At 40.8% G+C, this 26,042-nt stretch overlaps 5 protein-coding genes across 9 annotated transcripts in view; 1 reads left to right on the top strand and 4 right to left on the bottom strand.

Moving 5' to 3' along the window:
- LOC145433583 (sushi, von Willebrand factor type A, EGF and pentraxin domain-containing protein 1-like) overlaps positions 1–2,032 on the bottom strand; it is a 40,159-nt gene extending 38,127 nt beyond the window's left edge. Inside the window, exon 1 of one of the 3 annotated variants that reach the window (XM_080310717.1) lies at positions 1,485–2,032. In XM_080310717.1, the coding sequence (XP_080166843.1) occupies positions 1,485–1,545 (61 nt within the window). In that variant the 5' untranslated portion in view covers positions 1,546–2,032. The remainder of the gene's footprint in view (positions 1–1,484) is intronic. The other 2 variants (XM_080310718.1, XM_080310719.1) reach the window with 2 other exon arrangements.
- An 888-nt stretch (positions 2,033–2,920) lies between these two features.
- Positions 2,921–4,998, top strand: LOC145433590 (mitochondrial import inner membrane translocase subunit Tim22-like). Its single transcript, XM_080310728.1, has 4 exons — positions 2,921–3,691; positions 3,752–3,936; positions 4,594–4,760; positions 4,907–4,998. Exons 1-3 carry the CDS (start codon positions 3,451–3,453, stop codon positions 4,750–4,752), a joined length of 585 nt encoding a protein of 194 aa, XP_080166854.1. The 5' UTR covers positions 2,921–3,450; the 3' UTR covers positions 4,753–4,760; positions 4,907–4,998.
- A 14-nt stretch (positions 4,999–5,012) lies between these two features.
- Positions 5,013–7,655, bottom strand: LOC145433588 (uncharacterized). The gene is made up of 2 exons (XM_080310727.1): positions 6,438–7,655; positions 5,013–5,652 (listed from the first exon to the last, which is right to left on the bottom strand). The coding sequence occupies exons 1-2, from the start codon at positions 7,013–7,015 to the stop codon at positions 5,385–5,387; spliced, it is 846 nt and encodes a 281-aa protein (XP_080166853.1). The 5' UTR covers positions 7,016–7,655; the 3' UTR covers positions 5,013–5,384.
- A 2,889-nt stretch (positions 7,656–10,544) lies between these two features.
- LOC145433581 (BBSome complex member BBS2-like) lies at positions 10,545–23,394 on the bottom strand. Of its 3 annotated transcripts, XM_080310714.1 has the most exons (14): positions 23,022–23,394; positions 22,486–22,586; positions 22,309–22,427; positions 22,073–22,187; positions 21,888–22,012; positions 20,725–21,028; positions 20,539–20,658; positions 19,394–19,550; positions 18,823–18,979; positions 18,215–18,459; positions 14,121–14,132; positions 12,878–12,966; positions 12,380–12,511; positions 10,545–11,067 (listed from the first exon to the last, which is right to left on the bottom strand). In XM_080310714.1, the coding sequence occupies exons 1-14, from the start codon at positions 23,281–23,283 to the stop codon at positions 10,786–10,788; spliced, it is 2,220 nt and encodes a 739-aa protein (XP_080166840.1). In that variant the 5' UTR covers positions 23,284–23,394; the 3' UTR covers positions 10,545–10,785. The 3 variants fall into 3 exon arrangements, with proteins under 3 accessions (XP_080166840.1, XP_080166839.1, XP_080166841.1); XM_080310713.1 differs by lacking the exon at positions 14,121–14,132 and having other exon boundaries at positions 12,878–12,961; positions 18,198–18,459; XM_080310715.1 differs by lacking the exon at positions 14,121–14,132.
- On the bottom strand, positions 23,269–26,041 carry LOC145433580 (FIGNL1-interacting regulator of recombination and mitosis-like). The gene has a single exon (XM_080310712.1). It carries the CDS (start codon positions 26,037–26,039, stop codon positions 23,406–23,408), a length of 2,634 nt encoding a protein of 877 aa, XP_080166838.1. The 5' UTR covers positions 26,040–26,041; the 3' UTR covers positions 23,269–23,405.
- Between the last annotated feature and the right edge of the window lies 1 nt (position 26,042).

Raw genomic sequence — 26,042 nt, 5'->3', positions numbered from 1 at the left:
GTGATGGGTCCGGCTTCTCGATCAGTAGGTCGTGGGTGCGATTCCCGACCGGGTCATACCAAAGACTAGAAAAATGGTATCCGCAGCTATCCTGCTAGGCGCTCAGCATCCACGGATAGCATGGAGTAGAAAAAAACACAGGGGTGCAGACTAGGTGACCTCGCGGTCGTATCGCATCTCCGTAGTCAAAGCATTTCGATGGTGCAGGCGAAAAAGAATATCATCTCTCTGTCTCTCTCTCTTTACATTGAATGATTCGATATGCTTGAAATTTAAACTATTTACAGCAAAAATAATACAATAGTTATCTGAGTTGGCCTGATGCCACATTCTGACATGTCTCTGGTCATGAAAAAATTGGAAACTCCCATTGTTGCTGTGTTGCTGGCTCCCGTGGATAACTAGTTTTGATGACATTTAAAGATTCAAATGATGTGCAAATTCGTCTGGGAAGTTGATTTTAATTTCATGGTTAATAAATTTCAATCATGATGTTACTAGTTGTTGGATCTATTTGGGATAACTGATGCTGTAACAAACAAGAATTGCTGGTGTGTCTCATCTTGGGCCCAGCGTGTCTCATATTACCATCACGCTGGCGTAAGTTGAGACATTTGATCAACGATTATTGAAGCCCGAAAAATCCGGGAGTATGTTGTTCAATACAACTCAAACGTAGGTATGAATGGTACGGCTCACAAGCTTTCCATTGCTATCAAAATGGATGCTCAGAGAGCATTACTCTCTGAGTAGCGTTTTAACATCGAAAGTGTCTAATTTTTTCTCTTCTCCCCTACGTTTTAATGATCTGGTGACTTTTCTGCCTAATTTGCATCAAACACATTCCGCTGTTTTATAGTACTGTCCGCTCGGAGGTCAATGACTCAATGCTCTGCTTTATGCGCCTTCCGCTGTTTCAGCGATTAATGAATATGAAATGTATGGTTTGTCAATGTTTTAAGGGCCATTTCCGATATTTCTATATCGTATATCAACAGTCGATTACCCCTGACGAGTGTCATCCAGACTATTCAGGTTCATTTCAATATGAATGTATTATTCAAGTGTATTTCTGCTTTTTATGTCAATTTTGCCATGGGCTGAAAATCAGGTCCCCTTACTAATATTTCAAAATATTAGGTATAATTGTGAGAAACTTCTACAATAGTAAATTTTGTTGTAAAAGTATGACAATTCGCTTGAAACAACAAAATATTTGTTGGATTCGTGGCCAGATCCAGACATTGCAAATATGAGGACATGAAAGTGATGAATTGGGTGAGTTGAAGTAATGGTAAGTTCCACGCTATCAACAATTTGAGGCCTCAGTTCAATGCTCAACAGTAGCACGTTGCACAATGTCTAGACGTCCTCCCATCTGTTCACTACCGGTACGTCACATTGTACATTGTTTCTCTTGAGTGTATGAAAATGATGGAACCAACGATTATACCAATTATATATCAACAGCTCTTTCAACTTACTACAGTCTCCCAGATAGAAACGATTCCACAGAATTAACAACAGTATATGGTAACAATTCATCCGTTGGCAAACAATTGTTGCTCAAGCCTTCCTCAGCAGATGAAGCAATCACATAAATAACTACAATATCTTCCAATTTATCAGACTATAAATGTACAATAATATTCAAAGCAATCATGAGTAACTGTAGAACATCATAATTGTATTACAGTGATGACAATCGCACTTTTCGAGTGTTTGGGTAAGCCCGATACCGATACGCTAGCATTTATGAATAAAAAATGCATTTTCTATCATAAAATGTACGGTAGTCTGCATGTCATAGTTGCAAAATAGAACAATCAAATATGTCCAATAGCCTATAGTCCATTATTTAATACAATTTAGTACAGTGTCCGTACTTGCCGAAAAAAAAAAACATTGAAACTATCGAAGTCGAATGTAAACATTCGATTGTCCTTCAAATCTAACTTGTTGAACACGTGACACGCCGCCTGATACACGCAGCGATCATTGCTTACATATTTTGTTAGTTATTGTGTCGTAATAGGGCTGCAGCAACAGCTAGCGGAAGCAACGCGTTTTTTTAGGGGGGCGACAGCAATCGGGAAATCGATGAAAGTGGAAAGCATTAAGATGGTTCTTTCTTGGATGTATATATATATATATATATATATAACCCAGTTTTATCGCCTTACTACCGTAAGCATCGAATTTTGCGAGTTGATGAACTATATCGCTTCGAAGTATCAAAAGTTGTTCACAAATATTTTTCCAATAGTCTGCCTCCTGTGTTTGATGACTTTTTCATACTTGATAAACATGGCCATTCCCATTACACGAGATCCTCGTCTAAAGGAAACGTCTACTTACCCCACCCAATAACAACCTAACTAAGAGGTCTATCGACTACTCGGGGCCTATCATCTGGAATGCATTACCACCACATATCCTTGAATTGCCTTATAATAGATTCAAAAGAGCCCTACTTGATCACCTCTTGTCGTTACACTAACACTGTTGCCCTAGCTCGCCCAGACATTGATCATTTGCTACCATTGTTTAATTTTTTTTCATTTTCCTTTCTTAACTAAACATTTTTTTACAGTCAGACTGTTCAGAGTCAAGTGTACCTGCTGGTGTGATCAGACTAGATGACCTTCATGGTCTTATCGATCATTCCTAACTAATACCGAATACTGTGCACGCATATTTTCTGTACCACCATCACTGCCGTTTGTTATGTATTTTGGTTCGATGAAAATAAAGACTCTCTCTCTCTCTCTCTCTCTTTAAAATTTAATTCGCTACTTTCTTATTGCATGTGGGCGTTTCTGAGGCGGTTACAATGAAATGGATGACTGATTATGTACAAAACTGCGTGGGTCGACAGACAACTGGGAATACTGGGATGGCGATGGCACTTGGAACGTTGGAAGAAATGTGTAGGATAGCAACCGAATCGATTGTCGTAGTGACCTTCAATCTTGTGTGTTTGCTGATATTGAAGGCCCTCTGTTGGCGGGATAGACAGTACCTGAATGTGAATTGACATCACGGAAACGAAGTCATTGATAAACCGTATTAAACAAACGCCGAATTAGTGCGGCGCTCTAATATCATGAAATCGAATTTGTGCCAACGACTCGCTCATTCAAAAGTGTTAATTTCATGAGAAAAAAGGAGCCGACAATATTTTGCTGAATGGTTTTATTTTGTATTGTAAAACTTCGTTTGATTTAGTGCTGGCAAGTGAAAGTCTTGAACCTGCCAACCAAGTTGAAGCCTTGACTTCCCACTGCTCATCCAAACGAGACTGTTATGTTTTTCTTATTTCATGCTTTCACCGTAGCCTAATGGTTAATACTGTTTCAATGCAACACAGATTTTGCAAGTGAGATGAACACATAGTATTTTAAGAAGTTCTGCTGGGGACTTGGGGAATGTTCACTGTCAATACCACAGATGTCAGAAAGCAATATGAACGGCGACAGATCATCACTACTTAAAAGCAGCAGACCTATTGTATATTCGGAAGTGTTGCAGCATATTACTGAGGCACACAAAAGACCAAGAGAGACTCCTTTCCCCTTTTTGGACCGGCATTCAAACTTCAGCCTGCTCCCACAGATTTCGAAGACTGATAAGATTATAACTGTCACGTCCGAGAATTGCCTGTTTCGTAGCGTGACAGCTTGTATAGCAGGTGGGGGAGTCTTTTATTTTATATTGTCGGTTTATATTTCGACTACTATGATCGTTTCAGGATATGGTGTCGGAGGAATACTTGGACTTTTTATGTACGGTGTGGAATCTCCGACGTCTGATCCATCAAAAATTCCGACGGTCAGAGAGACGCTGAAAGAGATGAAGACCAGAATGCATTCTAGCGGGAAAACTTTTGCCTTTGTCGGCGCTGCGTACTCCATGACAGAATGTGCATTGGATACGGTAAGCATATAGCTGGGAATTGACTAGTACAGTCATTCTTAGCCTTTACTGTCGTACTGATCCCTTATGTTGATCTGCAAGCTTTCATCAAACCCCATGAAACAAAAATCTACCACATTTCACAATACATTACTGTATTAAAGAGAACTTTTTTAGTAGAACAATAGATTCGCAGCTGTTTCAGAAACGGTAATTCTCGTGTCATATTTGCATGAAAGTAGGTTTCATTTTTTGTTGCATTAACATCAACCAGAATAATAAGCGTATGCTCGCATAGATAAGTCTTAACGAAAGACAAGAGAAAGTCCTCCAAGGGATTTTTTTTTAAAAGTGGATAACCTTCCATTTGCTGGCCCCAAATTGTTTGAAGATTTGTTCTGTTGAAGTTGTTATTCCTACCTTGCATGATTCTTGAAACTCGATAAATGTCATTCAACTGTGGACTGATTATATCTGCCATTTTGATATTCATATAAGCAAGTGGTTACCGTATCCACTATCCATTTCAAGAAAATAGTTTCGAATAACATTCAGTAAACCGTAACATATCAATGTTTCAGAGGGCGTTCGCATTGAACTCTTGAAAAAGCTTTGTCGAACCCTGGTTAAGAATCACAGGTTTGGTACTGTACATCCTGAATCTTCTTCAATTTACAGTACAGAGGAAAAACCGATCAATATACCAGTCCAACGGCTGGCTTTATCACCGGCGGACTGCTTGGATTGCGAGCAGGGCTTCAAGCTGGCATTTTAGGCGGCATCGGATTTGGTGCTTTTTCGTTTCTAATCGATTACTACCTGCTCCAACGTCATTGAAATTGAAGGTTTGTTGTCTATTGCTTTCATCGATGTAAGCACCATAGAGAGACCATCGTTACCGACTATGTTGACTCCAATATTGTACTGACACTGGGATACACAAAACAATTACCGTATGACTGGCAGTCAAGGAAAGATTAATTGTTTTTAGGAGACTGCAGGATAGCTCTTGTACTACTGTGTGCAGCTCTTCCGCCATCTCCTGTGTGAAGCTGCTTTCCAAGATAGCGCGACTTAAGGAAAAGACCAGCCCTGTATATCACGGCATCTCTTTTATGCTACAGCACATATATATATTGGTATTTATATAATGCAACGCACAGTGAGTATCATGATTGAATGATGTAAGAAAAAATATGCGGAGGTCCACAGTATACCGGTATTGATATTTGATACTGCAATGACAATGTCCAGTGGTCACGTATTGATGTCATATGCCTAAAATGCATTTGAATCATTCTGAGAATGCCTATCAGGCTGGAATACTGGCGGTAACACGACCATGTTACATAAATAGTATTGCAAGTAGAAATGAAGAACAGTATTAATCAGGTTGGATTAAATGTGATGACAGCATATCACACCACCCGTTCAATAAATAGGAAGACGCTCTTAAGTTGGCAACACTATCAATTATAAGTTGATACACCAAGTTCGTGCATACCGCGGATGACTTGCATCATCTCGCTGCTGCTAGATGTAGTATCACTGTTTCCTAGTGATCCCACACGATTCAATTGTCTTTGGCCAGATACGGACCGGTCTGATACTGGGGAAAATGGTTGCAGCGACTTGTCAGGCCATGAATGCTTTTGATGCAGACCTTTCGCAGCTTTGTCCGATCCTAGTTGTTCCAACATGTCTGACAGCTCGTTTACTGATGACTCCGTAACGATTCTGAAATTCGGTGAATGTCAGTTGTCACACTATTCATCAGTGCTGTTACGTAATACGCAAACTAGAGGAGAGCTATGATATTTTTGGATTTGGTTAAGTGACGTTAGTAGCCTATGAGTTATTGGTGAGATATCGGGCAAGGTATGACGCCAAAGACTGAAGGGTCTCGATTGGTACTGTGTATGGCGTCACATCTCCAACTCCACTGCTATTTGAGATCATAAATGGCTAGGAATCTTTTAAAGGGTAGGCACTGCTGTTGGCAAAAGCAGAAATTGTGGTACCATTGGATTTGGTACAGAATAAGCTACGGCCAAATTTCTGACAGCTGTCAGTACGTCATATCTTGAAGTGATCACTAATGAAGGTCCATGCACCCAAGTCAAATGTGTCTACTTGCACTAGGTCCGCATCCAAATATATTTTGAGACAGTTTTCGGAGTCGATTTCTAGCAGTAATTAGTTTTCGGGGATGACAGATCTTCATAAGAACCAGAAGACAGAATATATTCTTCTCAAAGTTGACCTATTTTGGCACCACCTGTCATTCGGTAGCAAAGAGCTATTATAAAAGCTGTCACAACACATCTGTCGATATATGTCAGCCTGGCCAGTTACAAGTAAACCTAACTGGACGCATGTCAAAGTATATTTTCGCACATTATGTAATCGTTGTGGCAGCCTATTCGAAGATTTCAAAAGATCAAGTAGGTTATGCAACCAGTATACGTTTGAGGAGACTACTAAATGTGTAACAAATAAGTCATATCGAGAACAGCACATACCTTTTATGACTGACTCCAAGTCGGCGTCTTCTTATAGGAGCTGGCTGACACATGCAGTGTCTCCGACTGAGAAAACGATATGGACGAAAAAATAACCTCTCTCTGTGTCTTTCAACAATTTTTCCGTGATTCGACTCGTAGAATCGAGAAATGAATTTCGCTTCGTCGGCATTAATTACAATCGAGGGTATCGTCTTGAACGCGTTTGTGCCAAAATTGGTAGGTGATGAAACGCTATAAGCACTAAACCTTGTGGCACTCGAGTGCCTGTGTCCATTATGGTGCAATGATATGGACGAATGTAAGTTAACATATGGCATTTTCCGGCTCTTAGTAATTCCACTTTCGGGCTCTCCACTCCCACGTAACGCAACTGCTTCCTTCTTGGAGTCTGTCGCTCTCATTCGCATGAACTTATCACTTAGATCGTCGCAGTTTTCTTGATCAGGCGATGCGAAAACATCATCCCTCTGAAGTGTTTCCATTTTGAGGTAAGGCAGATCAACCACTGATGTCCTGATTGTGGTTTTTTCAATTCGTAACATATTTGACATCGTATCGCATTGAAGGTCTTTCATGAAATGATAGGGCTTATCAGTCAGATATCACAGTCAAATATAAAAGATCCTGAACAGAAAGGTTGAATAATAGATGAGTAGCCAAATTGAACAATGAAGACAGTATAATCAGAATGCTGGAGTCAAGTTTTCAATTAATAACTTCTATTGAATGATGTAACGGTATGTTCTTTTGACTTGAGTAGTCCTATGTCTAAAATTACATGATTGAAAGTATATTCATATTGGAATAAACCCGAATATTTTCGGCTGACGCTTGTCAGGGGCAATCGTCAGCAACTAGTAGAGAAGCGAGTGTCAGTGGGTTTTTCAATCATGTGTTTTGCATATCTGTACCGTACATCCAAGAAGCTCTCCAATAAACATATTTTTGATGCTTTAATATAACATCAATACATGAACATTTGGACAATTCAACTTGGAATATGTGTCTATACTGATTGATACTCAGTATAGTAGACGACAGACCCAAGCCAGAGTGGAATTGGTGGCTACGTCACGCACAACTTCCTTTCAATTAGTTAATTATTCTATGCAAAAGAACTCATCTGTCACACGCAACTTATCGCCCAAAACCACTGTTTCCAGTCTGGGACCCAAGTGAGAGAGAGAGAGATCAGATTTATTTTCGCCGGCAACATCGAGATGCTTTGACGATGGAGATGCGATACGAACTTCAAGCAAGTTCATCTAGTCTGCACCACCGTATTTTTCTCCTCCACGCTATCCATGGATGCTGAGCGCCTACCTGGATAGCCGCGGATACCAGTTTTAGAGTCTTTGGTCTGACCCGGCCTGGGATTGAACCCACGACCTACCGATCGAGAAGCTGGACGCATAACCATTACACTATCTCGCTCAGTCATAATTGATGTAAATCGTAATCGTAGCCTAATTATAAGGCTTGTTCCAAGAGACCTTCAAAAACATTTTATTGATAAGCCTATTGAGTACAAACCCACCAGTTATTAATGTTTCATTTTATACCAACACTTTGGAACTTTGTGCAGCAGGTAATTGTGAACTTACAAAGGGTGGATGTAAATTTTATCACAATTAATATAATGACAAACAAACAGGAGAGCTTCAAACTGGTGCGGTATCATTAAGCAGATTCTGCGGGTTTTACAAGTGTCCCGCATGCGACACCAATTTCAGACAGCGCATGAGTCATGACTCATGTTTGTCTTATTGCGCTATGCAAGTTCCTTTTCTCCTCATGCTCATCGATTTATGCGTGGGCTGAATACACGACTACTGTTACCTATCGTCAAAATGCCATATCTTCTGCTCTCCTTTCCAATCAATTTTCAAGTTCACACCATAATAGCAATCTAGGTAAAAACAGAGCTAACGGTCCAACCTTAGATCAAGAAAAACTATATCATCCACAGCCACCTTCTCAACGATAACACCATTCTACAAAAACAAAGCAACATAAAAGTACACCATCCTTCCAAAGCTCATGCGTCATAAACCAACCCCCGACCATAAATGAATGATACTTGATACTTGATATTCGTAGTGCGTGGAAATTGACGACGGACTAACGAAACCGACGTACGGTTTCACCATAGCTCAAGTAACAAATATTTACTACATGTAGTCGCGGTGGCCTCTGTATATTGAACTATTGGTATCATTAATCACAGTGAGGTACGACGTACGACACTAGTTTGAGACTGTCTTTATTGAGCCATAGCCTTATATGCATAAAGGCTATGATTAAACTACAGAGACTGTAGGACATCCTCTACGGTGCTGCCTAGGGTTACCATATTCTGAGATCCGAAAGAGAGGACACTTTTCAAAAATTCTGAAAGCTCTAGTACCGGAAACGAAAGCTAGTGATTTTTAAATTTGTTCGACCAATAGTACTGTATTGACTAAAAAAATGTCGGTTATCTGACTAGACGATTTTAACCCATTTCAGAAGTTATCTTTGCTCCCCCAATACCCGTTGAGCCGTATTTTCGTTTATTGTTTTGCCAACTCAGGCGTTCCCAATCAATCAGGTTTATTAACATTTTCATCGTTTCAAAACATCACAAGACTGTCCATCCTCAAGATTACCGGACCACTCCCTATCGATCTCGCTTCCCATGACATGCCGCCCTATTTCTTGTCGCTTCCTTTTTCTATACTATCTTCTTTACTTTCGTTCAGTGTGCAATGTGCATGCCTCCTCTTTACATCGCCTAGGCCAAGGTGGGTGTCCGATTCCATAGATAACTCCTAGTCGCTTCGACATCTTCCTTTCTTTTCATTATATCGCATTTTTTGTGGTGTATGAACTGATAAAATTGCCAATAAACCAATGATGATGATGATGAAGACTGCGATACCATGAAAAGATAGGAAGGTGTCGAAACAACCTGGAGTAGCCATCAAGATCAGACACCCACCTTAGCCTAGGTGAAGTAAATAAGAGGCATGCACCCTGAATGAAAAGTAATGCAGAGAATAGAAGACGCAAGCGACAAAATGAGGTGGCATGTGGCGGAGGACGAGGTCGATGTTAGGTCGTGGTCCGGTAATCCAGCTGAAGACTGGCTAATATTCCCTACATCGGAGTCCAATTTTTGAGTATATTTTACTACTTTTTCAAAAGAGGACAAATTTCCAAAAGAGGACATATAGCCTTGGCGTCATCCGAGGACACTTTCAATATGTTGAAAAAGAGGACAAATCCTCTTCAAAGATGGCATATGGTAACCCTATGCTATCAGGATTACCAACAAGTCACAAGCAATGTTCCCGTTAAGCTGAGCTCGTACAGAAAAATGTGTCGCACATAAAGCCGATGCCGAAGAGGGAACATTGGTCACAAGTCAATGCTATTTATAGTTTTAAGTCGAGTCATTTTCAATTCACCACCGAGTCAAGTCCAAGTCGGGGTGCAGAGGGTCGAGTCCGAGTCATAATACTGAGACTCGAATTCGAGGTATCCATTCTTAAATCCAGTGTGCATGCCTTTTATTTACATGCTGTAGGCCAATATGGGCGTCTGATTGAAAGACTACTTCAAGTCATTTCCGCACCGTCCTATCTTCTCATTATATCGCAATCTTGTGGTGTAATGATTTGAGAACCGATCTGTCACCTTATCTATAATCTGATTTCATGTCAAGGTCAACCCACATTTTTACATTCCTGTACGGGCCATCAACTATTACAATGGTGTTAAAGGCTGTTGGGTCATGCAATAAATCAGAAGGCGGCTCATTGCGTTGTTACACCACTGGATGCGTCGTTTGTTTTGTCACATTTATAAGCAAGTACCTGTGCAACTGAGACCTCTTCCCCCTCCCGCCTGATCATTTCAACGCTTTCATTCTTTCACTGGAGAATATCACAATCTTATATTTACAGTCTTTGTTTAGCTGCTTTCCGATTTGTGCGCAATTACCATGTTGGTAAATTCTAAGAACATCATCTGAAGGAAGCAGCACGGTAGAAAGTCGTTTCTAAATCCTCCAAACACGCCTAGCTGATTTTTTTATGCTAGTTCTGGCAACTACGACACATATGAATAGCCAACTGATCTCTTTCTAATGCACAAGATAAGAGAAGTGTGCTGCAGTCATGTCCATCACCGTTCAATGAACGGAAACTAATGGTGTAAATAAACAAACAAACAGCAACAGTAAGACATCAATTTTACCGGACACATATATCAAAGGTATTTTACTTTATATAAACGACTACACAATACAAAAATATACAGTGATTTCATATGAAGTACATAAATAGTGGATGGAAAATTACGATCACGACCCAGCTTTCATTACTCTAACCAAGGCGTTAGCATCATTTCTTTTTACGGCCTCCCTGCAAGAAGCTATCAAGTTGGTCTTATGTTTACCAACTCTAAGGTTCCCGGCTCTCTGGATGCACTTGTTGATGAGACGAAGACATTCCAATAAGTCGTTATGATTATTGCACCGAATATGGTACCCGTTGACCAAATCTTGGTTCAAACTGTACAGTTCCGAATATGACTGCTTCATACTTCTGTGGTCGCTCATGAGTCTGGAGTCTTCTGCACGGACCTGAGTGATGATAGGAAAATTTCACATGTTTCTTCACAGAGTAATCAGAGATTCGGTATTATTCACCACTCAGTTGCGCAAGGCGTAAATTCAGTCCTGTAATCAACTGCCTCATTCAACTTCTACATTCGACAAGTCTTATTTCTTAGCACCGACATGCATTCACAAGAATCTATTATTTGTCGTTACTTTGATGGCAGATTCAGTTCAACTTAATCGACGGTTGAAGTACATTGGTGGATAATGTTCATATTTTCAAGGTAGCCATAATCGATAAGTAAAGATGCTATAATTTCTGCACCTGTTAGTCAGTAGTTTACGTTGAAAATAGATAGTGGACCGAGTAATTATACCAAAGTCTTCCAATTTAAAAACGACAAATTACATGACTATCTTTGCATACAATATATTATATATGAAATCTGTGGCATATAGTGATAGGTGGAAATGATGAAAACAAAATCTCCAACTAAAGGCTATGTAGAGTGTGCAACGTACATGTAATCCTGCGATAATTGTATTTCTTGATCTACAGTACACTACACTAACTGTTACTATAGATACGCTACATCAGGGGCAGCCAACCCGTGGATGTGGCCCGCGAGAAGGTTTTGAGTGCTCGCGAGGTAATTTTGGAAATTAGTAATTTTATCAAAAATGGATTGCCCAGATTGTGAAATGGCAAGGCCAACCAAAAATTTGATTAGTCTGGCTGTAACACTTAGGATGTGACGACTAAAATGTCAGTTCCGACGCATTGGCAGATCCATGGGCCCGTCACATTTTTGGTGGATCATCGTACATTACAATAAAGCAGAATATTTTGCAGCAGATTTATCAAAATCTTAATCTTCTCACAATATGTCACTCGATTTCTTGCTTTTAATATTGTTACCCCCCTCCTGAAAATCAAAGAACGCCTAATGTGCCGGATTGAGTCTAACTATATTCTCCATCACGAGAGAAAGTGTCGTCCAACATGCGACCTTGCGTTTGCGCTCACAGAAAGACTGTCGACGATGAAACCTAGGCACAAAATGATTGCCGCATGTTGGCCGAAGCTTTCGATATCGATATGTCCAGGTGACGAATGGTCCAGTCCTTGCCAACTGAGCGCAGCGTTATACAGCAGACCCGCAATAGACTCAACTAACAACATTATTGACCTATTATTGACTTATATAGTTTGAAAAATTTTCACGCTTAACGCGGCCGGTGGCCCGCTCAAGGGTTGTTCAACTGCATGTGGCCCTTTGGCCGAAAAGGTTGGCCACCCCTGCGCTACAGTTTCAAGATATCATCATCAACTCACCACTAAGTTTCTTATAAGATTCGAATGATCAGACATTTCCGCCGATAGTCTCTGCTGTGTCGTATGCAGTTCCCCCGCTTTACCAATCAAATCATGAAGTAGATCAAAGTGTCCGGGGAAATTAGCGGTCACCTAAAGACCATACAACAGAAATTCACACAAGATTGCATAATTATGCGGGGGGAGTGATAAAATTGGATGGGGTCATGGCTGAAGCTTGATATGCTGCGGTCAGGAATGTCATATAATGTTCTGTGAATGCCGGCACAGTGTGGTACAGGTATGAAGATTGGATGAGCTCAAATAGACAGCTCTCCCGTATACCTTCGACCAGCCTCAAAGCACAATGAACAAACTGCTCTTCAATGAACAAAAACAGGCCTACACCACATAATGGCGAGGAACTTCAAATAATATTGGGTTAAGATAAATAATATGGGAATGTGTCCTTAGTTTAGCATAGGGTTCAATTGCATATAACTGCCTGAGTAAACAGACCTGCAGGTCAGATATTCCCAGAAAAGAAGCCATGTTCTGTATAAGGTCACCGGCAACATCAATATCATCGGTATGAATGGATGCCTGCCCTGTAATGAGAAAACACATTTCCAAATCGTTACACTGAAGACCAAGTCAAATAGTTAACGTTCAGCCGCCCCTTGACACATGGAATGAAAGACTTCACCCAAACTGGAGCGGACGTGATTTATGAGATTGATACTCGCAACAACTTGAAATACAGTCAAATCAAGGACGAGAAAAATCAATGAGTATCCATCCATAGCAAAGCATGCTAGGCATCACAACATTAATTGGAGTGGCCCTGAACCCAGGTTTTGCCTATCTTAAAAGTGTTGGAGGTTTATCCGGGCTATTTCGCTCCATTGCACAGTGCCTTCGACAAGCCGACGGAGCCATGGCGCAGAGGTGGCTGGAATCGGAAAACATGGCGCTCGACAATGGAGACTGACCTAGCGCAACGCGGGCTGTCGCTTGAAGACGCCCACGACCGCCTACGTTGGAGACGCTTAATACGAGCCTAAAACTGATTATCTTGATGTTTTTTTTGTTTCCTGTTTTCTTTTGCCCTTTTCATTTTACTCTAATTGAAAAGTCGATATATATATATTCGACAAGCCCAGTAAACAGATTGCTTTCATAATTGCATCGATCTTTCGATAATATAAATGGTATCAGCAATCAGCATAGCAGCAAACAAGTTGTATTACTGGAATGAGCTGTTGAATATAATATCTTAGAAATGGATAAAACAGGATTAAAGATATGGAAGAAAGTGTTAATTGTTTCATATATCGATAGGACGGATCCTGGATTCGGATTTTCAAAATGTCTGCTGGTCATTGGTGGCGTGAAAAATGCTTGATTATAACTCACCTATATTCCAAGCATTTAAAATACCTTTCTTAGAAGATTTGAATTCATATCATCACAAGCGAAAAACCATGGTTCACACACCCCACCTGTCTTATTAGGTCGAGTTAGGTTATATAAACACATGCAAGGAACATATCTTTTTTTTCGCACAACCACTGTTCTGCGTCGTTGAGGTGAAATAGCGTGCAGCATGCCGCATTTGAGCTCCTGGTAGTGATAGGTACAAATTTTATTTGGCATCGGCAGGCCAGTTATATCCAAGGTTTGAAGCAATGTGCGTGAAATCGTGCAATTGTGCGAAATGAATAAACAAATGTGAGCATGCAAAGCACTCCTGAATACTTACATCCATACATATCTAAATTTCAAATAACAAATCAGTTGACATTACACAAGAAATTCACAAAACTCAAAGAGATTATCTTTGCTAGCAGCAGCTTAGTTCAATACCTATGAATAAGGAAAAGTAGAGACTAATATCTTCTCAAGAATTCATTAAAATTACCGTGACATCGGAAACTGTCAAGCACAATTATCCTTACGGCCAAATTATCGCCGACAAACTATGTTCACATTTTGAAAGCCCGGGCAAGGATGCCTGATGCTCCTGGTTGGGTCGGGCATGACAAGATTTTGTTTATAAGTAATCCAATGATAGATTTGGTTGGAATGAAACCATCTAGTCCAGTGCTTTTCAACCTTTTTGTGCTCCGTTCGCACTTTTTTTGTAAAATAAATTTCAATCGCACAAACTAATTGAAAATAGTTATACAAAAAGTAGATGAAGATAGGCCTACTTAACAACATTTTGTTCAGATATGCAACAAATTGGCTACTATCTAGCTTAAGCTATCAAGTGTCTCAATAAGAAGGCAACTTTTTTCGCTCGTTTTGCTTCCAATTATTACACTATAACCCTTTCTCGGCCTAACAAGTTGTTGGGAATTTGTACAAAAACGTCTACTAGTGCATGGATGGCCAGGTCTTAAAATTTGTTCTGCACTCCTATCCGAAATACAGCGTATTTTTCGCGGGTGAAAAATGCTTGCTGGCAAAACTGTATTTGAGAGCTGACACAAAGGTCCCGCAAGGCTCCAATCTGTCGAAAGAATGAAAAAAAACATGATTGTGTTGAGGCTTTTGCTATATTTCTTTGGAACATAAGGTGCAAAACGATCAAAGAGAGTAGGCACATTAGAGCTCGCTACCTGATGATACGTTGATCCATTTTCTGTCTCGCAAGTTTATGAGAAGAGCAACTAACTCATGATACGGTGTGTTATACTCTTTAGCTCAATCTAACTTGAGAATTCATGACAGTTTAATAACGGTAAAAAAGCAGCTTTTAGACTACCACCACAATCTGAGTGTTTGTGACATCTCGCGACCCGAGCCTCACCAATGAAAAGGAAATTATTTATAACATTACAGTTGTATGCTACATTTTACGGGCATGTAGGACATACAGAACGCGCAAACCACAATTCTACCCAACACAGCTCTACAAAACATGTCTGACGCACGCGATTTCAAATTAGGGCGAATTAAATTCCTCTGCGTATCGCAGTTGTACTACTGTCTACTCAGATTTAGAGGTCGACCGATATTGATTTTTACAGGCCGATACCGATACCGATATTTCGACGCTCACAAGGCCGATAACCGATATCATAGGCCGATATTAATATGGAAGGAGCAGAGAACTATTTCGCCAAAAATATTATATATTAGGCAAGGTGGCACTTGTTCATGCCACAGAAAGGTGAACAACAAACGAGAAAACTGAAATCGAAAAGACTTATTGCTTAATTGTGAACATTCGTTGAAATTTGGGATAACCCGAAAATCAAAACATGATACAGAATTGCAGATCAGTTCAGAAAAGGTAGATTGTAGTTAGATATGAAATATCGGTCGCGATATCGGCCTAGATTGGCCGATACCGATATTCGAGAAAGTTCCAAATATCGGCGCCGATAATCGGTCGACCTCTACTCAGATTGCAAGAACGGGACTATTCCGTGCAGACAACGGAACATATCTCGAATGGCTTGGCCATCCAACATCGGTAATTTTTAGACCGAGGTTTTGTCGCCGCTTATGTTTTTGACACCGCATTTTATCAGCGGTTTGTTTGCCAAAACGTGACGTCTTCATGTGCCCCCACGCAGAAAGGGGTTGGCCTCGAAATGAATGAGTCTCATAGGCCTGAACTCGCTCGTTGCACACCCCTACGGCCTATACTAGTTCATCCCAACGGTCTTAGACCATGTTTTCCAGAAAAAGACAGTCGGACAAATCTTATCATGAATTCTCAAGCGTGTCTCGCTTATTGGCTATACGATATGTAGAAACGATAGCAGGATTTTTTGCAATAAATTCAATAAATATTACATACATATTAACAGATAACTCTGGCACCGTGTAGACCCAAAATTATACCCTTTGCGGTCCATACTGTAATTACCCTTGAAGGGGTAAAATTTGCGTTACAGTAACTTGCAAATGTGAGTCTGTAATGATGGTATTTACTACTATCCTCGTGCCTCGCGCAAATCGAACAGTTATTACGAAAATATGATGATTGTTTAGTGAAAGAAAGCAGAAAGTCAATTTGACGTCATTTTGTCCAGCCTGTCTCGGGCTCAGATGATGTACTGTATGTCTGCCAATATAATATAGAGATTTTAGAGATCTTTATACTGCCACTACAACAGCTTCAAACCAGGCTTTTTGTTACGTAATAATTAGAGTGCGGGAATATTAACTCACTACGGCTTGTGAGGACTACGATGAGTGGTGCGTCGTATTAAGTTTTACAATTGCGTCGCAACTATAAAAGTTAAACTGATCTTAAATTTCCTATTAGGTTTATTTGAATTATTCCACGTCAGAAATGTTAACAATTATTCACGGTTTTCATTCGCACTTGATCCGGATTTTCATTCGCACCATTCGCACTACCTTCGTCATTCGCACTGCAATTTTTTTCATTCGCACAGGTGCGAACCGTCACACAGGTTGAAAAGCACTGATCTAGTCTAATAGCGTCTGCACGAAGTCAAAAGTAATTTCATCATCTTATAGTTATTTCACATCCTTGCGTCCGAAATAGGAAGGTTCATATACCCATCCTCCCCTGCCTTGGATGGTTTGCTCAAGTACAAGTCTTAAAAATATCACAATCCAGAAAGAATTTCAGAGTCTCTTTACTCCAGATTTTCAAAAATAATTAGGCTGGGCACATGATTCGAGTATTGATTCTAACGGTTTGACTCGAGTAGTGAAAGACAATTCTTTGGAGTACTGAAATTATACGGTTTCAACAAGGAGAAGAGTTTCGATGTTTTTTTCCCCAACATGAAAGCCTTGAAACCTACATTGGTCGTACCACAAAGCTACACACGCTAGCGGGAAATGACATTTCACATAGTAGATATTGTTGGAAATATCTTCAAGTGGTAGAGAATTGACACTCATCTCGTTGTGGTTGCATAAGAGGTCATCACTACTCTTGACCCAAGACGTCATAAGGAGTTAATCGAATAGATTCGAATCACTCCCAGCCCTAAAAATAATATCACTTATGCCAGAAGTCTCAAACTCAAATGTACTCGCGGGCCAATCTCCTACTTTTTCATGGCGCACGGGCAGCAGCACCAATAACAGGGGAATTCAATGTATTTTCGAGTAGGCCTTATTTGACGGGACCTTGCAGACTGACATGCCACACGCATCTTTAATATGTGATTTACTATTGTGAATTCACGCTTGGCACGAAAATATCGCATTTTAAAACATTTGAATAAAATTGTTGCTGTGCTTGGCATGGCTGCTGTAGACACCATGCGAGAGTACAAATGCATCAGGACATCGTAAAAGCTGTCGGGTTATAATTTTGCAGCTGGCGGAAATTTGATGTGTCACAATTATAGGTAGAATATTTTAGAATTTTACAAAGTTTGATCTGATATCAGAGCATTATTGGAGCAGTACGGCCTAATCCGGGTTTCGGGTATACTCCTGATAACAAAACTATTGATCATGTCATTACCTATGTCAAATTAAATCGGCGTTAGATTTACCTTCGAATACTGGAACAGATCTAAAACAACTTGAATATAATGATGACTGTGCCCTAGCGATAGAAATTTCCAATCGCCGAAGTATTCAGTGGTAACTTTTGAAAGTGATGTAATAGTGAAGTTTGATGAGTAGTTTCAAGCTTCTGGAGTGGTTTTGGGGCGAATTTCCAGTTTTCAAATAAGAAAATGATATATGACAGTTCAATGTTGTCGAATACTTCTAAATCCAAATTACGCTCGCGGGCCGCAGAAAATGGACTCGCGGGCCGCGTGTTTGAGACCTCTGACTTATGCTGTCCGAAGATGGGCAAAGTGGAATTCCCCTGCTCTAAAGCTACAAAAGTCGCACACTTACCGCCAACAGCAAAATTCAGGACGATAGATCCGCCTCCTCTCAAGAGAATGAAGTTCACATCGAAATCCTTGCTCTCATCCGCAACACTGATGTTGATGATGTCGCCTTCGTCGTCCAACAGCAAAAACGCTTTGTTGAGCCAAAGTAGGATGCGCGCCAGTCGCTCGTTCAGGGCGAAGGTTACGTTACCGCTTGGCTTCGGCAGGGCAGTCGGTACGTAGGAGTACATGCAGTACTTCGGTAGACTGAACGGGCAAAGCATAAAATTAGAGGGGAGTGCCGCATTGAATTACCAAAGTTGAGAGAGTGCGAAAGGCGGTTGACGAAGCCACTAATTTTGCCCGAAAGAGAGTGTAAGTAATGAATAGCATTATATTTGATAACGATGAAAACGCGAAGGGATTTTGCTTGAAAAAATCAATCCCATACTTGGACAATTGGCATAATGCTGACTAACCAACCGTTATAGCAGTGGTTGTCAATCTTTTTGACGTCGTGGCACATATGAAGACATAAACACCCAGATACTGCTCCTGGGATCTTGGAACTTCTCTACCAACCCAATTCTCATTTTATATTTTACCATGCAAGTATACCCATTGACATACTTCCTCGTGAGTTCGTACACATGAAATGATTGCGAGTTCCTCGGTCCAATATATGCCTTAATGTGAAGTTCCACTTCCACGTCTTTTATCGGAAGCAGAGGGACTTCTATTGAGGGTGACACTTTGTTCGGAGCAGGATGAATGACGATGCTTTCACCTGAGATTTTGCATAAGTCAATCGTGTGTTATCTATACTTGATACCGGTATGTTACGCCATCGCTATTCACAAAGAAATGGATTAGTTGGAGTAAGCTGAATGCATTGGCCAGCAGTAAGAGCTCAGCAGAACTGAGTACACAAACAGTAGAGTGTAAGTCAACCAACAGCGACAAAAATAGAGTTCAATTGCCGCCTACAGAAATCAGACAGACAGAAATCAGTCCTATCCAGTAGCTGTGATAATAATACTTTAATTCCAAACAGGCTCTAACAGTCAAATCAGAGAAACTTCATTTCCGTGAACATTTAACCACTTGTTTATGTTCATGTGTGAGTTTGGTTGCCAACTGATTCCTGTACTGGATTCTGATTATGTCGCATATGTTACGTTTTCATAAGGTCGGTACATGCCTTCGAAAATCCCTTCCGCGAATACCGTTGCCATTCTAATGACGACATCTTCGGCGGTAGTAGTTATCACCAGTTTGATGTGCGCTGAATTCGTCTCGCTATCTCGAGCGATGAGAAACTTGGTCTTAAGCTCAGTGTTGATTGGAATCATGCCAGCCTGTGAATGGTAAAATGAATATATTACGCGATCAAGTGCGTACGATGATATGAGCAAGGCCACGAGAATAAACACCATCTTTCAAAATTTCGAAGTGATACCAAAAATGCCATGTGCAAAATGTTGTGAGTAAGTGTTATTCTAGATTCCATGCTTAACGTACAGCCATACAGGTAGCTCCAACAAACGATAATTAAAGCAAATTTGACTCAAATTTGGGCTATGTCGTAACAGAATTACTGTCAATATGACCGACACATAAAATGGCATCCTACAATAGAAAAAAAAGACAGGGTTGTAACCAAGTCACATGGTCCCGAGTCACAAGTATATCTGACTTTTATAGTTTTGACTTGAGTCAAGTGGTGTCATTTTCAATTCACCACCGAGTCAAGTCAGCTAGTAGAGGGTTGAGTACAAGTCACAGTGTTTTGACTCGAGTCCGAGTCCAAGTCATTATGGTCACGGTTCAATCCAGATCAATCTACAATTCTACGTTTATCAACTCTGCTCGAGTGATATAGAATGGCTCGTATTCATAATATAGTAATTTTCATCTATCTCAACAGTTTCTGGCCGATTTCACGAGTATCAGGACTGACAGACGAAATCCAATAACGTGGTAACTTTACTATTCTTCGGCGTTACAATGAAATGTGTCTTGGCCGTTCTGGTCTCGAGTCACATGACTTGGTTCGAGTCATGAACAATGACCCGAGAGTACTAGTCGAGTGATTTTACGCATTTGAAAAAACGACTCGAGTAAAGTCGAGTCAACAAAAATCGTGACACAGTCGAGTCATTACAACCCTCACAAAACAATTGGGAGAACTAGTCGCTACATCAAACTGACCAACACGACATGAGGTACATATGAGTCACGAGTCACACTTCGGAGCATAACTTTATCAACAGTCAGGGTGCAGTTGTATAAAATCACGGCCATCTCCAAAGCCCAGTACCGAAAAGACAAACTCATATTTCATACCATAGACTTCTCCGATGGCGATACCAACGCTGACGATTTTTCAGACGCTCTCTCCGCCTCGTAGTTTTGCATTTCAAGCGCCAGACTCTGCTTCAGCTGATTCAGTTCGCGTAACTCCCCCTGTGACACAAAATCAACGCGTCGTAAACGCAATTGCGACAGCATCACTACAATCAAAGGCAGCACCTGTGCTTTGGCGGTGTCGAGGATTGATTCGGCGGCCTTTCCCACGATGGGGTCGTATCCTTTGACTTCGCCGTCGACCGACACGCAGATAAGTTGCACTTTCCCGTCCATCCTGTATTCCGCATCCACAATCCCGGCCACGGCGCTCGACATTGTGTCTTTATACAGGACGTCTCCCGTTTTGGGGTTTCTGACGTCGATCTTTCCGTTCGACCATCCGGTTATCAGTTCAGGCACGCCGTCCCCGTTAATATCGAAGCGGTGCATCGCAGTCACTTGGCTTTTTGACTTCACCCTCCAATACCTTGATATATTACGGATAAAACGTATCGCGATGCTGTCATATGTTCAAGAAGCACGAGTATTTCATCAACGTCTAGCGCTGTGTGATCATCAGATCTACTCAAATAAGATTTGGCTACCTGCACTACTTACTCAAGTGGTTATGTTTTAGACTACTTCTACTATTGCTCAACAGCTTTTATAGCAAAACTTCTTCAAAACTGCCCCCCCTCCGTATCATGGTCACTAAATACATATAAAGATATTGTGGTGTCATTGGCAGGGCTGTAACTAAGTCACAAGGTTCCGAGTCACAAGTCAATTCGACTTTTATAGTTTTGACTCGAGTCAAGACTGTCATTTTCAATTCACCACCAGGTCCAGGTCAGGGAGCAACGGATCAAGTCCGGGTCATAGTGTTAAGACTCGAGTCTGAGTCCAAGTCATTGTATTAACTGTTCAGTATCGAGTTCCAGTCAGGTTGAACTCACTTCTGTGCAACTTTTGAGTGACATCAAAGGCCTGCGATTCATAATAATATTATATTATACCCATTTTCTCACTTTAAGCAAGCTTATTCAAAAGATAGTTTCTGGCCTATTTTTCAAATATCGGTCCTGATATACGAGACTTGAATAAAGTCATATGACTTGGTCGAATCATGCAAAACTCCATTTTTTCCATTGTTAAGAAAACGACTTGGGCCAAGTCAAGTCAACAATAAATTGCGACTCGAGTCATTACAACCCTGGTCATCAGTCATTTTGAATAAGTTGCATGTTGCAAATTCGGAAGTAGTCGCTATCGATTTACTGCAAAAGTATGTGACACCTCGACCAACTCAGAACACTTCAAGTAAGCCTAGTGACTATGCCACGTACCTGGCTGTCCGGTCATACACTCCCACAGTTCCATTTGCAAGAGAATACCCATATTTACTGCCATCGATTGAAGACAGCATGGTGACGACATCATTTTCGGAGATCTCGGATATGATTTCATCTTCCTGCAAGGTTTGCGAGCATCAATCGATGTCCGAAACAGTCTTGAAAAAGAACAAACAAACCTGGAACACTCTGATATCGTAGTCCTCAGATCCTACCACAAGTCTGTTTTTCCCAGTACCTGTGTAATCCAGAAGTGCCAAAGAACTGACATTATCACCTGTGACAGTCCAGTATCTGAAACGATAATTGTCAAGCTTAGATTCTGGATTTGCTCAGCTCCAAGTCTATCACAGATTATATGAAATCATCTCTTCAGAAATGCCTAAAATTTCAGTAATGTATTAGTAAGCAATACCTGTCATCGCCGTTGAAATCAAACCCTTGCAACGTGCAATTTCCCCCCACAATAACAAGCGGTGTGTCGATATCTCCTAGCCTTCCGATCTGCATGGTGTTCACACCATCAGGAACATCCTTGGGTAAAGACGGCATTAGCGCGGAAAAAATCAAATGATGTCCTGACCAATCAAACCTTATAGAACAAATCTTTGTTATTGTGAATGTCATAAAGCAGTAAATTGGTGGCAGTGCCGATCGCAAGCACATCTCGCTTGTCGTCGCCGTCAAGCCGACCTGAAATACAATTAGTTCAGAATTCATGACATTAACGACAAATCTATTTCGAGGTAGAAATTGCGATCACAATATCTAATTCACGCACCAAAATATGACATTAACGAGCCTCGCTGGACTGAATTTACAAATCTCCTTATAAATAATCATGATCAGTGCTACTCATATAATTCACGATGAGCATCGATTGAATTGTTGAGCATTGAAAATGAGATAAGCATTCACTAGGTCTCACAAGTGATAAAGAGGCGCCAAGGCCGTTTTGATGTGATCCAACGCTTTGAAATACCGTAACAGCATGAGTTAATGTCCGTACGTAAAATTATGTGGCCTGTACATTACGAAACGGCAATTTAAGCAGGTAAATGGCAATGCCGTCAAGAGTTTTGGATATGGAAAAAAAACTCAGATTATGAAATCAAGCTTGTACTATACCTGCACACAAAGATGTGATTGCTTGATTTATATTCAGAAGGCTTATGCCACTTCCTTCCACAGTGATTCGGTCCCCACCAACAGATTTCGAGTGCGGATTATGAATGATCACCTTTCCTGCGGTTGTGGCGGCGGTGAGGCAAGTATGCTCGCCGTCATATTTCCCGACCGTTACAGTACGCGGATAGACCTTATGGTTTAATTTGAAATTGAACGACGGTTTCATTGGTCTGTGTCTATTTAGCAGCTGGCGAATAAACATTGAACAAATGTAAGAATAAGAAGCATCAAAACAAAATCCAGATTCGGTTAGTAAATAACAAGAAATGCATTGAAATAATTGGCAGTGAGACACGGAAATTCAGGTGGGCAACATTCGACATATTAACTTTGAAACCGATGCATCAGCTGGTCTAAAGTGCCCTTAATGGTTGATAAATTTTGCAAATCCTCCACACTTAATTGAGTATTATCGGTCGTTTGACACGAGTGATTCAACGCGAGAACGTCAGCTTTAATCTGCGATATGCGTTGGCTCACGTTGCAGGCACCATTGGAAGACGTGCACTTTTCACTGAAATTCTCAGAAAGCTTACATCGCTTCTCTGTCCATGATGTTACATATTTGTCGAATTTGGACATATATTCATTTTCTTGTCTGCTGAAAGGTCCCTCGCGCAAAGTCGAGTCTTCGCATTGAAATGTGATGTGGTTCTCGATCGTCTGCGAGACTTCAGGATTACTAGCGCAACTTTCCAGTAAACTTGACTTTGTCATGCGCAGCGACAGTTTGATTAGCGTGTCAGCAGCGTCATGGCGCACCCTCCAATTTTGGTCTGCTATCAGTTTTCGAAAAATCAAACTGACGGCTTCAATGCTTTTCGGATGGAAGCTCCCAAACTGTGCGAGAACGTCAATTACTCCGAGTTTTGCCGACAATGCAGAACTACGCTTGACGATCATTTCCAAGCATTGTAATACTCTAGGTTTGTCGGTATCATTGGCGTATTGCGTGAAGAATTTCAATGCGATCAAAATTCTCATGACAAAATTACTGAAATTTACTGAATCCCATAATCCGATTTTACAGTTTTCAAAGTTCAAAAAAATGTCAACATGCAATAAAAAAAATCGCTTTACCATAGCCTTTTGCTTTCCGGATGAGGAAAAATTTCGGAAACAGTTCCCCAACAATGCCGTATCCTTCGTTAATTTGTCAACATCGCTCAAGGAAACTTCAGATTTTTGCGATATTTTCAAAACATTATTTTCGAGGGCGCTGTGATCAAGTTCAGCGCTTTTGCAAAACGCATACCATATCGGCCGAGTGATGGAAGAATTCGATAACGCATCGGCGCCAGCCTTTGACGACCCCACAATTCTATTCAACACAGATGTCAGAGTGAGCACCGGGAATGAGATTTCATTGCTCTCTGCTATAGAACAAAGAATATTCCTCAAAAGTGATATGTAATGTTCGGCCATCGACAAGGATAATTTTGACAAGAATACAAATACATCGCTGGCTAAGACACTTTTTGTGGGAGAGTACGAGGTTAGGAATGCAAAAAGCATCTCCTCCATGGCTGCGAAGGTATCAGACGGCAATTCCGACACTAACGCACAAATGTGGATCAAGGCAGTATCGTATAATGACACGTCAACGTTAAAATGCGACACTAAAGCACAATTCTCCGATGATACACATTCTATCATCAACCGCACAATCGCACAGACCGCTGCCCTGTCGCCGGTATGTTCTTGACACCACTGCAAGCGCGAGTCAGGATTACGCAACAAACGCTTTATAATAGACAACCAAACATGAAACCACCCATAGTCAGACTCTTGCGAAGAATGCACACAAACATACTTCATGAAGCATTCGTCATCAACCAGCACACCGATTAGTGTTTCGTAGACACCCAACTGCTTAAAAATATTCATTTGTGACTTCATTTTGCCGCTATCAATTTCTGAATCTCGTAACTCATACAAGGCGTTGAAGTCATGGAAAAATGCCGTGAGCAAACGTAATAGTTCCTTGGTCAAGTTTACATTAAAAACTCTGACCATTTCGATAAATGCAGACATCAAAAGTTTGGAGTATTTTAAAGACTGATGTACGGCCTTTTTGGTGGCAATGTCGCCGGCGTCTAGCAGGTGACTGCTTTGCTGGTGCAGTTGAATGCAGTAGCCGACACATTCATTGATGTTACATGATATCATTGTCACATAGCAACCTGCATCTATTTCTTCACTCACAATATCTTTGAACGCGTTCATAAACCTTAGCATCATATTCCAAGTCAATACCAGGGGATAATTATCAATCTTACACGTAATCTCACAGATGGATAGTAGACTTTGACAAACATTCTTCACCGCCATTTTACTTTGTTCCGACACGATAAGTTCAGGAGTTGCTTTTAGTTTAGAAATAATAGATCCAAAGTTTTTTTGCAATCCATAAGTGATTTTGAACACTTTCCCCAACAGTCCACTTGCGTGCTTGAAGAAATCTCCATAATCTTTCGCACTGCTTTGACAGTGTCGATATGATTTTTTAATAATATCGATGGCGTTGCTCATGATTTCAAAAATGTTCAGCAGTTCCAGATCATTGGCGCATTCTGTCGCTAATGCCATTAGATGTAAGATAAAACCGTTGAAACATTCCAAAACTTCTATCAAATCCTTCAACAGGTCTGTCAGTATTGGTATGGTCAGCGACGAATGGTCAACCAAATTTCCTGGTAACTTTTCCAAAGCTTCATCAAAAACGCGACACAGGCGCAAAGTGACCGTGTTTAGAATATCCTCGCCGAGTTCATCGATTTTAACATAGCGAAGGAGTTTTGTACGTAACAAGGAGCAGAGTTCCAGCGCCTCCTTTGATTTAGATTCATTGATTTCGCGAAGGATTTTGGGTGCAATACTTTGGTATTTATCTTCGCATCGTTGGTCTGTCCAATCTCGTATTTTTTGGCCATTAGATCGCTGTGACAGTTGAGACATTTG

This window comes from Botryllus schlosseri, chromosome 2 (assembly GCF_051294905.1).
Source record: "Botryllus schlosseri isolate E-star chromosome 2, Bs_hap1, whole genome shotgun sequence".
In the NCBI taxonomy this organism is placed as follows: domain Eukaryota; kingdom Metazoa; phylum Chordata; class Ascidiacea; order Stolidobranchia; family Styelidae; genus Botryllus; species Botryllus schlosseri.
This window is presented reverse-complemented; position numbering and strand designations above follow the sequence as displayed.

Bases quoted from the DNA above. Each gene is read 5' to 3' on its own strand.
- LOC145433581 (XM_080310713.1), bottom strand. From the start codon at position 23,283: ATGTTTATTCGCCAGCTGCTAAATAGACACAGACCAATGAAACCGTCG. The intron at 19,551-20,538 runs GTATGAAATATG...TACCATTCACAG, and splicing joins CGCCATCGGAGAAGTCTATG to GCTGGCATGATTCCAATCAA. The intron at 11,068-12,379 runs GTGAGTTGATGA...ATCATCACTCAG, and splicing joins ATCTTATAAGAAACTTAGTG to GTCCGTGCAGAAGACTCCAG.
- LOC145433588 (XM_080310727.1), bottom strand. From the start codon at position 7,015: ATGAAAGACCTTCAATGCGATACGATGTCAAATATGTTACGAATTGAA. The intron at 5,653-6,437 runs GTATGTGCTGTT...ACCGAATTTCAG, and splicing joins CTTGGAGTCAGTCATAAAAG to AATCGTTACGGAGTCATCAG.
- LOC145433580 (XM_080310712.1), bottom strand. From the start codon at position 26,039: ATGTCTCAACTGTCACAGCGATCTAATGGCCAAAAAATACGAGATTGG.
- LOC145433590 (XM_080310728.1), top strand. From the start codon at position 3,451: ATGTCAGAAAGCAATATGAACGGCGACAGATCATCACTACTTAAAAGC. The intron at 3,692-3,751 runs GTGGGGGAGTCT...TGATCGTTTCAG, and splicing joins CGTGACAGCTTGTATAGCAG to GATATGGTGTCGGAGGAATA. The intron at 3,937-4,593 runs GTAAGCATATAG...TTCAATTTACAG, and splicing joins CAGAATGTGCATTGGATACG to TACAGAGGAAAAACCGATCA.